The sequence below is a fragment of the Megalops cyprinoides genome, chromosome 13 (genome assembly GCF_013368585.1).
Source record: "Megalops cyprinoides isolate fMegCyp1 chromosome 13, fMegCyp1.pri, whole genome shotgun sequence".
NCBI lineage: Eukaryota > Metazoa > Chordata > Actinopteri > Elopiformes > Megalopidae > Megalops > Megalops cyprinoides.
The window spans coordinates 14,037,951-14,053,554 of NC_050595.1; the positions used below are offsets into that span (position 1 = coordinate 14,037,951).

General features: G+C 39.7%; 1 protein-coding gene across 38 annotated transcripts in view; it reads right to left on the reverse strand.

Annotated features, from left to right (window-relative positions):
• Nucleotides 1–5,885: 5,885 nt before the first annotated feature.
• The window catches only part of madd (MAP-kinase activating death domain), a 66,846-nt gene continuing 57,127 nt past the window's right edge, over nucleotides 5,886–15,604 (reverse strand). For 19 of the 38 annotated variants that reach the window (XM_036543240.1, XM_036543258.1, XM_036543257.1 and 16 more), the window contains 4 exons: nucleotides 15,115–15,221; nucleotides 12,376–12,445; nucleotides 9,208–9,254; nucleotides 5,886–7,751 (listed from right to left, as the gene is read on the reverse strand). In XM_036543240.1, coding sequence (XP_036399133.1) covers nucleotides 7,638–7,751; nucleotides 9,208–9,254; nucleotides 12,376–12,445; nucleotides 15,115–15,221 — 338 coding nt within the window. In that variant the 3' untranslated portion in view covers nucleotides 5,886–7,637. The remainder of the gene's footprint in view (nucleotides 7,752–9,207; nucleotides 9,255–12,375; nucleotides 12,446–15,114; nucleotides 15,222–15,604) is intronic. The other 19 variants (XM_036543278.1, XM_036543279.1, XM_036543275.1 and 16 more) reach the window with 2 other exon arrangements.

The window sequence follows — 15,604 nt, forward strand, 5'->3', positions numbered from 1 at the left end:
TGCAATATATCATCTTCACTAAGTATTTCTAAATATAACATGCTTGCATTTTAAGCCCTGGTTAGGATAGAAATGTCAGAATGTTGTGATTTTCAAGGGCAATGCACTATACATATGCATGTCTGAATGACATGTGTATGTAAAATGTCAATTTAGTGGTATCCTGTGGAGGCCCCCTCCCAGGGAGGCCACAACAGGACACCACTGACACGTGAACAATCTGCAGACACATGGACATATGTGTGATACCATGTTATGGGGCAATCCTTCACGCCATCTGCAAGGCTATTTTTCATCATTAAATGCAGCCACAGCACTCGGAGCCTAATCCTACGAGTCAAGGGAAGAATTTCCATATACACGTTACTGCATGTAGGCCTTGAGGAGGCATACTATATATAGGCCGAGGTTCTGAACGGAAACAGCCATGAGGTTTGGCGTGGGCAGCCGGCCCTCTTAAGTGGCACTGCAGTCACCGAGGTGATACCTGATGCCTTCAGTAAAGACTCGGGCACTGACAGACCTGACAGCCCCTAAATTGAGCCGATGCAATGTCATAACCTTAATAGGTGACAATAAATGCAAGAGTGTTTGTGTATTTGGCGGAGACGACGGGGGTTGGGGGGCGTCCCCCACCCCATGCATGCCAGACATAGACACCAAGGCCAACGTTAACCAAAGGCAGCATAACAGAGTAGAGATATAAACAGAAAGGAGTTTGTCAAAGATGAGCAGTTGGCAGAATTAAAAAAAATGCCACCCTGTCAAGGTTACCAACAAAAAACGCTTCCTTCATCAGAATTGTGGGACAGAGGTTCGATTTCATTCGTCGCAATAAGAGGAAACAGTCCAGTTTCCATTTAAGTTCTCAGCTCCAGCATGGGAAATTCCCCTTTGTATTTTCTCAGGGAATGTACAGACCCTTTTTTTGAAGTTCACCTAAAATGGAGTCAGGCACATTTCACATGAAAGAACTTGTGAATGCTAACAAGTGGCTTCAAATAATCAAATTGAAATTAATTTCAACAAGTTTCATGTGTTTTGTCACGAGAAATAGAATTTTATGGAGAAGTATATTGCACGGTATTCTCGTCCTCTAGTCCTCTGTTATTAATTGTTATTAATTGTGACAGAACCTTTAAGTTCCAGATATTTGACATAGTGGAATGAACCCCTTCCTTTAAACTTAAAGCAGAAGATGTATCTATATCTAAATTAAATTAGAATTAAACTTCAGATTAAAGATCCAAACCCAAATCTTAATGAGAGTTCCTTACCTCATTTTCCCTGCACTTCTAGTGCAATTTTGTTGAACTTTGTACATTCACATATAAGGAAATCGTAAAGGAATACAAATGGTACATGGTTGAACTGCTGTGGTCTGCTTAGTGTGACTAGAGGAATTTTGCTCATGAATGATTATGCATTGACTTTGATAAAGCAATAGCACTTGCATTCACCAACTCATTATCAACAGATTCAGAATAAACAAAGCATTAAAGAGGGGCACTGCTTCATTGGCGATTGGCCGTGTGGAAAAGTGAGGAACAGTAGATGTCACTACCGTAATGAATTAGGCATAGTGTGACACAATTACCCTATCTAGTATGTCATAAAGAGATAATTTAGCTAAGGAAACACCAGATTTGCAACACAATGGATCAGTTCTGCATTGACACCCTAAGCCACATCTCATCAAAATATCCATTTCTGTTAAAATCCACCCATACACTTTTTCAGTTTGCAGTTACGGTTCAGATGACAACATTCTACATTTCGCAGAAGTATTTGGACTTCAAAGAGATTAAAAATATATTTTGAGGAAATGCAATGACTTGAACCCGTTGAATGTCATGTTCTTGTTGTGAAATGAACTATACATACTTTCTTGGGTGGGGGAAATAGGCAAGTTAACATGGATGAAGTATCAAAAAAAATAAACATTATGAACAAGCCGACACCTGCCAATTTGTCATGTTAACTTGAGGTGATTTTAGTGGGCAATACTAGGCACCATGTAATTAGCAATGCCATGGGGAGCTTTTACATTAAAGGGACACTATTCCTGTTTTGTATATTGTCTATAAGGATGTTTCAAAGGAAACAAAAAAATGACAAAAAATACTGCTGATCAATATTCCTGATCAATTTACCATACTGCCAAATGGAAATACATTTTTATCCAAAGCTCGAGGCATTTACATAAAGAATGTACGAGTGATACAGTAGGTCCGAAAGTGATCAGCAAAAGAGCTGAAGACATTTGATTGGTACGTTAACCTCTGCTTGGTCGAGATGAAAACGTGAAAGGCATTGGTAGGATACTTTTAGGACAGCCATTGGCGACACATGGACAGTTGTTTCATTTGCGCACAAGGCTTTGATGTGTTAAGGCCCTTTTCCCATTGCATTATCTCGTGAGACCTCTCATGAGTCCTCTTGATTTATTTTCCCAGGGGACTGCTACAACAATTGGCTGTTGACACCCCCTGCTGACTGCCTTCACTGCTGCGTGCTTGCCTGACTAACCCTGTCATGCAGAAATCTGTGGCAGTCTGTCAGGCATCTGTCAGAAATTGACAACTTGTAGGTTAAAAAACTTGTCATGTACCCTGTACTTCAGAGAAAGTTTTCCACAAGGGAAGTTTTTTTTTTATCATGCTTGCTAGCTCAATGTTGCCCTCTGGAGGTTCTCTGACACTTGATACTCCTGAGGCCACAGTTTTAGCAATGTGGCTCTTTGATTCAGATGGTCAAGGCTGTGCTTTAGAAAAAAGGTAAGATCACATAGCTGACATAAAGCTTTGTCAATACGGTTACCAAAAAGGTCTCTCTACATTCTTACTCTAAGATATAACCTTCAGCTCTCATCGGAAAACACTTTATGATCATATATAAAATAATGAATACATGAAAAAGAAATGACGTAGAATTCTTTTTGCAGGCATTTTTCTTCTTAACAAGGCTGTAATGCCACAGCTCACTGCTGAGACTGAGCAAAACTCTCACAGACAATTTTACACCTCTTAAAGAACTGATTTATTGTTCAAAGTTTTAGCTGCATTGTTTCAAATGCAATTATTTCATTTCCCGCCTTGATCTAATTAAAATCTAAGCTACTTTATACTTGAAGACAAATAAATCCTGATTACCCCAGCAGGTTGATGTCACAACATTTATTTTGACATATTTATTCTGAACTATTACAGTCTGTAATATTTCATTCTGATAGGCACAGTCTGTTCACTATAAACCTAGCACAGCTGGCACAACCTGTTTGCACCAATGCAGCCTGGACTTCATCGTGTTCTACCTCCTCTGAATAAATCCCCAAATGAATGTGTCCAGAAAGTTCCATCATCTAAGAATACCCCTGAAGCCACTGGTGTCAGGTGACGGCGGATGATAGGGCGGGATGTAACGACAGGTGGCACCGGGCACAATGGCAGGAAGCCATTTTCAAACACACCTCCCGGAGTACCATGCCTCTGTAACCGGTAGAGGTTACTGTACTGGCGGGTTACTGTACTCAAACCCACAGCACATGATCAGGCATAAGACCTCTGACTGCTTTAATGGAACAATATTCAATAACCTTAAAAAAGCACATCCTCCATTTTATTGTTCTCAGTACTTACAGCCTCACTCAGTTTCAGTACTTTGAGAATTACTAGCATAAAATAAAATAAAAATAATAAATGTTTACAGCCAATAAAAAGGGGTAAACCAAGTGTGAGCCAAACCAACATATAGAAACATGTAGTAGGCTCAGGCCTTTCAAAAGGGAAATGCACATACATTTTATTCTCAGATCAGTTTATGAAAGTTTAAATAAATCTTTGAGATGTTTACCTCACTGTTGCACCGTTTCAGTGGAGCCACGTCTCCCCCTATTGGTCAAAGGTTGTCATTAGTGCAAACAGCATTACATTGGTCTTGAGAGGGGATAGTCATACAGTTGATATTCTGAGAGTGGAATAAATAGTTCAGGTGCCTCTCAGATTCTGAGATTCTGCATTCAGTGGTAAATTTCAACTTTCAGCAAAGTCATATGATAAATTCCGACTGACATCAGCGGCAGACATTATACTGCATAAAGGAAGTTGCATTTTACAGAGCATTCATTTTTACCTATTTTGCATTTTTATGGTCTAACTGCACAAAAATGGATTAAATATTTAAAATTCCAAATAAAAAAAAACACTCTGCAAATTCTACACCAACAGATACTTGTGAAAATGACAAGTTTCAACCACCTGGATGGCTACCAGTCACTCCTTCTCATGCTTTATCACTTCTAGCAAAATATTTTTCTTCCAAGTAAGACTCCAAGCTACAACTACTTACCCACACAAACTGTCTCCTCTTCCTCCTTCACTGAAGATATTGCAATGTTCTTTGCATAGGCTCCAAGTCTCCGGCTACATAATGTGGCAGCCTCCCTATGCTCACCCTCACCTGGTCTTTCCTCCTTCTCCGCTCACAGATGTCTTCCACCTTCTGCGGTCTCATGATCCCACCCTCTGAATCTCATTCCCTCTTTCTCTTGATCTACTTTCCTTATCTCCTCAATCTTTAAAACTCCTTTCCCTTAGGCGGTTTTCCTGCTCCCTTACAACATATGCCTTTGTGATGAATCACATGCATCATTCCTCTTTGAAAAACAGCACACCCTTGGCCCTACTGTTACTCAAAGCAATCACCCAATCTCTCTTTTGCCTGTTGTCTTCATACATTTGCACACTGTGTTTTAATAAAATTTCTCTTTCAGTGTAACCCTCTAGACCCAGCCGAGTTTAGCATCAGGGCTGGAAACCCTGTGGAGATGGTTCTCTTCTCAGAAACTGAAGCCCTTTGCAACATTTTGGTTGTCAAGTTTCAGTTATTATACTGACAGGATGTCATCTGAGGCTATATTAATAAACACAGTGTTGAAAAAGTGTGGAAACTTCTAAGAGTACAAGCAAATCTTGCACCAATTGCAAAAATCAGTCACACGCAATTCATAGTCATTTGGATCTTAGGAACTGTTGGGAGCACTGATAAGGACATAAGATTTTCAGGGAGCTGAATTTCAAAAAATTATGCTGCAGATCATAAACAACCACAAGCTGGCAATGTCCCTCTACCATGGAATGTCCTCTAGATCTATGGTGACATTTAAGAAGATACAGATTAGATTTGGAGTGTAATCTGTTTGTGGCGAATTTGATTGCAGTCAATCACATCACTGATGCAGAGAATTTAATTCCTGAATTAAAAGTGATGAGAACACTTTAAGACATGACAAACTTGTAGCTATTGTAATGTGTTTTTATTTGCACACTGTCCACACATTAGCATATGTAGATGATTCTGTTTTAGTATTTCTGGTAAACATGCAGTTTTGTACTCCGTTTCATAGTGAAGTCAGATGACAATTTGTTTCACTTTTATGTATGCATTTATTTATGTCAAAAGCATGGAGACCTTTGTGGTTCTAATACAAACATATAGCAGATGGGCATATTCTCATTATGCAACTATCCCTTACAGGTGATGGGTTATTAATATTCTTTTGGGGAAAAAGCTGGAAAACACATATACATATCTGGAATGCAATGTACATGCATGATCATGAACATGGCTGAACAAGGTGCAATTTGATTTTCCCCAAGAGTTTTCCCCACCTCTTTGATGTAACTTGCCTCATTGGATGGGAACCTGAATCACCCTCTTGAAAGCTGTTGTGTAAAGTCCTTATCTCTGTGAGCTGCAGTGGACATATGCACCAGAGGAACTTACCAGCTTAATATCATGCCTTAAGGCTGCAAATAGTGCAAACTCAATATTTAAATGCAGAGCAAATCGGAAAATCAGTCTAGACAAAATGGTCACTTCAGGTTGGACATGTTTTATTTTCATATTGCCAAAGCTGTACATCTTCTATAAATACTTTTAACACTGAAATATTTACATCTGATGTCCCTGTTTCTCTTTTCCCTCTCTCTACAGCAGCAGACATATTGATGATTATATTGTTTAAAATCAGACGAGTCACAGACATTTTCAGTATTATTTACTGTAATATAGAATATACCCCAATATACCCCATTTCAAACATCTGTTTTTGGAGATTCTTCCCGACCTGAATCAATCAGTTTCAAATCCTATATTTACACCAAAACTTACTTGATTTATTCAGCATGGCATACCTAAAGGAACTGTTACTCCTGGAAGAAGCAATTATGTGCAATTACTATACAGACGTATTCAGTAGTTTCTTTGAAAACTCCGACAAAAGAAATGAACCTAAGAAGAAAACCACAAATCCTATAGCTAGGTTTTTCCAAACATTACATATCCTGGGAACAATTACAACAGAGCCAGACTGTTCTCCACTAACATACACATTACAACAGGACTGAGAAGTAGCAGTAGTTTTACATCCCATGGAGAGAGAATCTCCAAACACAGTCGCCGTCTATTTATAAATAAATTCAGTCTTTTCTCCTTAATATTATTTTTTTTTACACAATATTCCCCTTTACTGCCTTCCTCAAAAAAAAAAAACCCAAGAGACCTGTACTTCACCTTCCAACCAGAGTCCAGTCTCTGACCCATTAACTAACGTATTGCACATCTAGTGGACGAACAACAGCTGAATTGAATTGTAGCATTTGAAAGTTCTTTTCGCAATGAAATGTACAGCATTTTCTTTTTCAACAAATTTTCTTAGTAACATGCAATTCAATACTGCCGACCACAGACACAAACGTTATAACTAGTACAGTAGATAAGCCTCAGTAGGCAAGCTAAGGAGATGCACGCATCTTAGACCAATCACAATATAGGAGTTCAATGACACCTTTAGCAACACAACTGGTCATGTGACTTTGTTTCATTGTCATTATTACATTATTCCAGCTGGCAGTCCCTGAAGCATTCGCTCATTCGCTAAAGTGTTGAAAGGTATTTACAACTCTGCACAGATTAATTGCAATAGAAATCTACAGTGACACCCCACAGCTGTGCTTTTTAAGTTTCCTTACTTTAGAGTAGACTAGAAGTTACGATACCATAAAGCACATATAATATCCATCGTACAGTCAGATTTACAGGGAGTTGAGGGTGGGGTTAAAGTGCGACAGCTTTAGGGGGCAAATCTGCACAGTGAGGGTGGCCGCACTTTGGAAGCTTTCCAAAGTACAAGTATTTCCTTGCAAGATGGCGCAGTGCCCATGCGAAGGCGGGAACCTTGTCTTTTTTTTTCTCCTACCCAGTAAAAAGAACCACATAAAAACCTTGCTAGAAGCGGAGGAGAAATAAATAAAAATTAAATGAGGAGCATCAGTAGTACATTCATTATTCCACTTAAAAGAACCCATGTAAACTTGGGAGGTCAGACAGGTAAGAGGGACGAGCGCACAGACATTGGGCGGCCGCGGGGCTGAAAAGTGTAAGACAGACAGCCTGACAGACAGTGCAGCATCAATGCACGGATGCATTTCAAGACAGCGAAACAGCCACCAGCTCAAAGAAGGGGCCTGGGCGCGGCAAAACCAGAGGTGGGAGAAGACTGCTGACTTGTTGCCAAGCTGCCGCCCATCGTATGGACAGCATGTGGGAAGTGGTGGAGGGGGGGATATGGGCACAGACTAGCTGGTTAGGGGCCGCGGGGATAGGGCCTTGGGCTTGCTTTCTGCCTCCTTCCCCCGCACCGCGGCCATGTAGGAGAAGAGACATAACACGGAGTAGCAGATCTGGTGCGCCTAGGGAGAGAACACAGCATAGCTGAGGACAGGGGGATCGCCGTGGCCCACTTGAAAAATTCTGCCTCCCACATGATGCCCTTTGGCAGGCACACACTAAACAGCAAAAAAAGCCTAATCAGTCTTGGTCCTGGAGGGCTGCAGTGTCAACAGTCCTTCATTTCACTCAGGCTTAACCGCCTGACTCAGCCAAGAGTTCCCTTTATTGAACCAATTACCCTCCCTGCCCGGTTTCGAGAGATTCAGTGGTTTAAAGAGAGATGGAAAATGCGCAAGACTGTGACCCTCCAGGAACAGTTTACAAGTAGCCCTGCTGTATACCCGTTTTAGAATGCTATCAACATGCATCTGCGGATGTATGGGCAAACATTCGCTGTGGGCATGCATCTCAGGAATTCAGGAAAAAACAGCCCGATACAGTCAGCACCCAGTTTCAGCAAGCTCAGAGAAACAGACACCAAAGGACATTAAAAGCATATATTACATAGTTGGTCAATTTTAATTGACATTATTCATCTAAGAAACAAAATATGCTGATTTATATCAACAAAAAGCAAATCGTGTGGCTAAACAGAAGCCCATTTGATTACATTATTTGAACTACAGTTCTATCCAGACACTGAACCATTCTGACAAAGGACCTATGTTTCAGTTTCAGAAATTTTGGTCACGTCTGCCAATGGTCAGTAAAGGGAAAATTGTTTCTTCCATCGAAAACTTTTATTTGATCCTAACAGTACTGCTCTGTGTGACTTAGTTCTGCACTGCTGGGAGACTGGGCTTCTTAAGTAAGACTTACTTTCACCCCAGCCAGTGATGTTAAAGACCATTAAAAGAAAAAATTATGACGCTTTCAGCCTTGACCTACTCTTTACTCTTTTTCCCTGGAGGGACATGCAATCCACCCTTTTCCCTAGCTCTCTTAGCCTAACAACTTCTTGACTGAAAAGGAAACCTTACAAGTAACTGGATCAAAACGGAAAATTATAAGACAAGTCAGAAGTTTAATTGTCTGTGATACAACATAAGCCTGCAAACAGTATGGTCCTCTAAGACTAGGGCTGAACATCACTGTTCTGACCTCTGCTCATTGTTGATTTAAACAAACTGCAACTAATGACAGTTCAGCATAAACTGTTCTTACTAGGCAACATACTTTCTTCTAATTTATGGTTCTCTTTAAAGCCATTTGTTTTATTTAGTTTTTTTTTTACTTCATTTAGAACATGTATAGACTGGGTCATTGACTATATGGGCTTTGTGTGACTTGTAGTGCAAAAGGCTACTGCATATACCGGTGTCAGAATGTGTAACATCTAACCTTTTTAAGCACTGAGTTGCCCAGGCAGGAGATGTTAGATTAGAAAAGAAATAATATGATGTAATGCAATGTGGATATGCAGACGCTGATTTCAGACCTTGGAGCACTTGGACTCAGGAGGGACAAATTACTCACCATGGGAGTCTTGTACTTGTGGATCACCACTTCTTTAGTTTCAGGAACTACAACCGGACGGGCAAGAGACAAAACAAATAATTCAACACAGGTGGAAAAGCTGATGGAAATTCAAGAGCTGAAATGGCAGGGATGTGCATATAGTAGCAATTAACATGTTTAAATTGTCAAACATCAGGCACAGGCCAAGAGAGGCTATTTAGGCTGAAGGACAGACCAAGCTTCAAACGGATGAATCACTAATGGATGCTGCCAGGTTGCGTGAACCACTCCCTCCAAGACATGGTTATGTTGACAGCAATGACAGGGGTTCGCGGACCAGCGTTGAAAATTAAAAAACAAATCAAAGGATGGCACGTCAACTGGCTGGGTGTTCATCCATTAGCTATTAAGCTTCTGTCAAGTTTTGCTTGACAGTTAAGTCCTTCCAAACAGCCTTATTTCCTATTGACATTCAATGAGCTACTAAAGTGACTTGAGGCTGCTCTTCATGAATGCTGCATCTTCAAAAGTGTGTTGCTGGAGGTAGTGCGAAAGATACCTATTTTGGTAACAGGTGTCATGTGATAATATGAGAGAGTACGGGTTAAAGAGGGGATGGCCTAAATCAGGCTGTAATTTATACATGGTGGAGATGGGGCAGAGGGCACTGCAGATACATTAGAATGGGCTATAAAATTCATTAGTATTTTAAATGTTTGCAATTTGAGTACTTTTTTTTGCAACATGTCTTGTAAGAACTTAACATTCTAACAGTATAAAATGAGGTGTTGTCTTTAAAGCTAATGTGTAACTACTTTGATTGTCTATAGGAACATGGCTATTACCTGCCAAAACAAAGTGGTTATTAGCCTAGCACAGAAACACATAATGAAATAATACAAATCAATTTGATTACAATAGAAGCATCACTGTTTCAGGAATTCAAGGCCCTTGTTTTGTTCTGTATGACAGTCTTTATCTATGACAATCATTACTAATGTTATAATGAAGGTAACGAGATACTTAGGTGTATGTGACAAACATGAAATAATACATTTTCAAATGCCCATACAAGTGTCTTCAGGACAAGCAAATTCTGATCTCGCTGAGCAAATATGGTTGGGGTCATGGGGATGCTAATAAAGTTACGCTACGTGATAGCCCTGTACACCACTACAATATGCAAATTATGTAAAATTTTGCTTTTACTGGATTTGCTAAATCTAATCTAGGTGCTCTTTAATGTAGTATCTCTGTCAAATCATTGATGAATATCCATATACTATAGTGCACAGAGCCCTTAAATCAACTGTATGAAGTTGCAAAAACAAATAATAATGGAAAATCTAAACATTTAACACTTAAAACATAGAACAAATGTATAATGGTAAATGGGCCGAACTCCAATTGTTAGTCATATGGCTCAAACACTGGATTCATATATCTCCTGAGAGGCCCAACAGGGCCTGTAGGAGGAAGCACAATGGGGGCAAAAACCAAGAGCAACTATGTTGACCAATATGTCTGACAGAAATGGGAATGGATGTGAAATGGGAGGGTCTGTATACATACACGAGAAACAATGTCAGACACATTTTGAAATCTGACAGAAAACCCAACTATAAAATAACTGAAAACAATTACAGCAGCAAAGAGGCTATAACAACAGTATTAAGGCCACAACCACAGAGAAGAGGCTATATAGACTTTTCATTAGTAACTGTAAACCAGTGAGGGAATAAGGCACCAATAATTGTCACTCATGACAGAGCTCAACACCACTCTGCCACTCAGGCCCCTGTGAAGATCAGGGTACCCCTTTTGAGATGTACTGTACATTATTATAAGAGCAAACTTGATTACCATCCGGAATGGAGGAATGAAACAAACATGTGGAGAGCAATGTTAATACTAAAGAGGGTTACTTTGGAAAATCAGTATCGCTTGTGGAGTAGCATGGAAATTTGAGGTGTTTTAAAACTAACTGTGGACAAAGGCTAACAAGGTACTGGCAAACGCTAACTTAGACTGAGGGAATGCAGATTCTCAAGGTAACTGAAAAAATTGGTAGAGGGGGACACCAAGGAACTCCTGACATATGGTAGGGGTGAAAAATGGGTCTGATGACCGGGAGAAAAGTGGACGTCTACAGAGAGAAGAAGTAGGTAGATATAGGTGACAGCACTTTACCTGCTGGAGAATGAAGGTTTTCATAGCAGCGAAGGTGAGGGAACGGATTACAAAAGAAGCACAGAGACACAGCAGTAACTCAAACCCGCACTGAAAGGGAGGGGGAGGGGAGGGGAGTGGACCGCCCAAACACAGCCTGCTGTCCCTATTTCAAACTCATCTCCCTGTCACTGGGCAAAGAGGCATCCCTAACCCTGCCAAAAATATATATCGCTTCCTTCTATACCTCTCTTTTCACCTATGAATATGTCCAAGTATCAAAGAAGCCACTGAAATAAACAGGCCAATTCATCACAAAAAGAACCATGATTACGCTACATCTTTTCTTCACTGTTGTGCTAATCAATGTTTAATTGACAAAGCAAGCCTAGCAGAGGTATTCTTCAGCAGAAGGGTGTTTCTTTGTCACAACACATATCTCAGGTGCTACAGTAAGCAACTCGAGGCTCATCATCTTCAGTGACTCCTGAAATTTTTGTTTTAATCAAATAAGTCCCTTTAATATCTTGACAAAAATACCACTAATTTACAAAATCAAACTGTCTGTTCGGGAAAGGTAAATACCACAGTGCTATTTGCTGACATACACAAGGCCGGAAAATATCTAATGTCTATCATTATGCCCATTAATAAATCTTTTTTGATCGAGTCAAATATGATTTTGTGAACCTAACTAAATGAATAAACTCAATGAATTTTGATTGTACAATTCTATATGCTTGTTTAAAACAATGTTAACAAAAAGTGGAAAAAAAAAACAACAAATTAAAATGCCGTATAGAAATATTTATTTATTGCTCACTGCGCATGTATTATGAAGCTAGGAGCAACTTTTCTTCTGATATCTATACTGTAGATACAGTAACACCATACTGAGCTTCCATTCAACCCTGGGCTTCAGCTAAGTAACACTAGAACAGCGCCAGACGATACGTGCCATGAATCTGAGTTACTGCCATGTCGTGTACAGACCTAGTATCAAAATAATGTAATTACCAAATTCCTCCAGGACAAAGACTCCTTTGACAGTATTGCACTTTTTAATGTGATTCAGCTCTATGAAAACCTAAAAGAAAAAACAAACAAAAAACAAGACAGAACGTTAGCAAATAACACAATGACCATCAGTCAAGTCAGACATTTTTAGAACAGAAATGAGAACATAACGATTAAAAACACAAAAAGAAGGAAAAAGAAGACACCACAGTATGCAAGCTTTTCAATGCTCCAGCAAAAAAAAAAAAGGACGCCACAATAGAGGAATCTCCACGTATGAGTTTTTACACAGGATAATGCCATGGCATGTGAAAGCTGTTGGGTGAAAAAATTCCATTTTGGCCAATAAGAACCCTCTGAAGTGACAGTCTCAACTCCTGTTGCTCATTAATTGTCGTACCGCTGCCCATGTAATTCATACATAGAAATTCCACTATGGGAACACATACGAACACACTGTAAAGGACACACAATAAGTCTGCCACACAGCTAAATATCCAAATTGAAAACAAAAAATCCATAAAAGAAAGATAAACAAAGTCACTGCTAAGAAGCAAAGATGGCAGAAGATGTGTACCTTCCGCTCCTTGCAGGGGGAGAAAGCATGGGAGAGAAATGGTTTGGATTAATATTGGACACAAGAGAGCACAGACACACTGGCGCTCAAAATAGTGCTTCGTGCTAACACCGAACCCCTCTGGGACGTGATGTCTTCAGGTAATAGTACTAATACCACTAATGATCATCAATAATAATCATAAGAATTACAAAGAAAAACTATGTAAAGGAATTGGCAGTGTGTGTATTTTTATGTAAATATGCAGAGTTCCCTGGTTTTCAGTCTACCCACACCTCCACCCCCACACCCTCCATGCGTCCTCCTCCAGCAATGAGGGCTGGCACCCACAAACGTAACACTGACAAAACAAAACCCCGAACAGGTAACACTTCTAGAACACTGCAGCATCATTGCGACAATGTTAATGCTTTTCTGTTACTTCAGACAGCATTTGGAATATCATATGTGTTTCACGTATCAAAGGGGCATCCAACACAGCTACAGCAATGGATTGATTTACTACAGCAGAAGTACTACATGCAAACTTGCAACATAGTCATTAATACCAATAGTGGATTTTTAAAGGAAGGTTTGTGTCTCCTCGAGAAAAAAAAATTTTTAGAGATAAATAGATGCTTTAATAGATAGATGTTTTAATGGACTTTCAACTTATTTCTACAAAAAATCTGGCCCTGCTTCCTGGGATCTGCAAAAATGGCCTCCTTTAAAAAGCAAATAAACAGGATTCACAAAGCAGACAATGTGTACCAACCATGGTACAGAATTCAGGAACAACTACAAGAAAGGATTCGGCTGAAACCTCGAGAACTGCTTCCCTGGCTGCATCTCACACAGTATAATCATCTTCCCTAATTTCTGCACAATGGATTCCCCCATTTCTAGCCAAGGGCAACAGTCCTGTGCCTAATGCTTCTTGAGTGCTGTCCATAGCTACTGCAGGCTCTGCAGGCCCCCTGCAGGCCTTCAGCCAAACGCAGCACAATAGACACTATCCCATAAAGGACAGGCTTGCACAGTTTACCTCAGAACAGCTACCACTCTCCCTGCAATTGCCTCCACTTTCCCTTCTCTTGCCTTAGAAAAAAAATAAACAGTACTACAGGGGCACTGAAAAAGATCAGCATTTGATTTCACATTTACATAGAACAGGAGATTCCAACTGATTTTAAGCTCAGATAATTAAATATTTAAAAATGAATGTGAAAGAATCTTCCGTTGACTGTACCAAGCACACACCATTCAGGTAGTCTCTATTAATGGTAACTGAAAAATGCTTGGTATCACCAACCAAACACTTTTCCTGAGTTAGCTTTCCTTCGAGAACCACTCTGGGAGATCTTGACCAAGCAAGCCTCATGAGTGTGTGCTCTTTTTTTATGCATTAGTGTAGCTTCAAGTACAAAAAAAGCAATCAGACTTTAAAAGTTGCAATTACTTGCACGTATATGTGTAAATAAACAGGTACTAATGAAGCCATCATTTGAACACAAAAAATGCCAAATTATTAATGAAAAGTCTTTGTTAGCCCCTCTGTCTTACCTCTAAACGCAAAGAGCATCCAATAAGAAAAATAATGACCAAATCAATAATAATAATAATAATAATAATAATAATAATACACACTTACTGCGAAAACAGGTTCGAGCACAACAGTAGTAATGTACAATATTCACGGGGAATATGTCTGGAATGCTCACATTTCAAACAACAGATTACTTCCAAGAGACATCAGCAAATAAAAAGGAACATCCAGCAAATTAATAAAGCCAAAACACAAAATGGAAGCTTCCTCCAAGATGTCAAGCAAAAGTCTAATGGGTTTGTTTTGCCATGATTTTGTTTGTCACATGATATACTAGATATAAAGCTTACAGTCTTTCCTAAATGTATAACATACTGTACACAGTAATATAGGGTTTGTGTGTCTACAGTAATACATGATTTGACATTTACATTTTTTGTTTGTTTTAGACATTTTGAGTTTTTCAGTACGACTTCTATCTATGGATTTATGAATTATCAGGACATTCTTAGAGGAAACAGGCTGCACACTGTTGAGACAGGGCGATAGAGTGAGAGAGAGAGAGTGAGAGAGGGAAAGAGAATCATGAGGGAGGTGGCAGCATGCAAGGTTTCTCAGATGGGATGGCGCCCCCTACCTGGCTGTGCATGAACTTGAGGTTGATGCCCTCCAGGGTGACCTGCAGCAGCCCACCTTCACCCGTCTTCATGTCCTGTACTGGGAACTCCCCGCCCAACTCTGGACCTGCAGGGTGGGATGATTCAGTGGCAAATACGGCCAATAAATCAGTCACAATTCATGTGGTATTTTTTCCTCAGTGTAAAACAAAAGATATCAAAAAGTGTGTGATTTAGGCTTTCAAATTTGACAGCTTGTAGTTACAGGGGTAGCAAAGTAAAAAATTAGAAAATTCTTAACGTTAGCTCATATTACCAAAAGAAATCCGCCGTTTGAAAGTGTATCGTATTAGTTGCCCTATAGGCTGTAATTGTACAAATCTAATAGTACTGTGTCCTCAAACAGACCTCGCTCTCAGCTGAGAACTGTCTCATTGTGGAACTGTACACATCCTGTCCCCGTACTGTCGCTATACTTGCTGTATGCACTTTTGTAAGTCGCTTTGGATA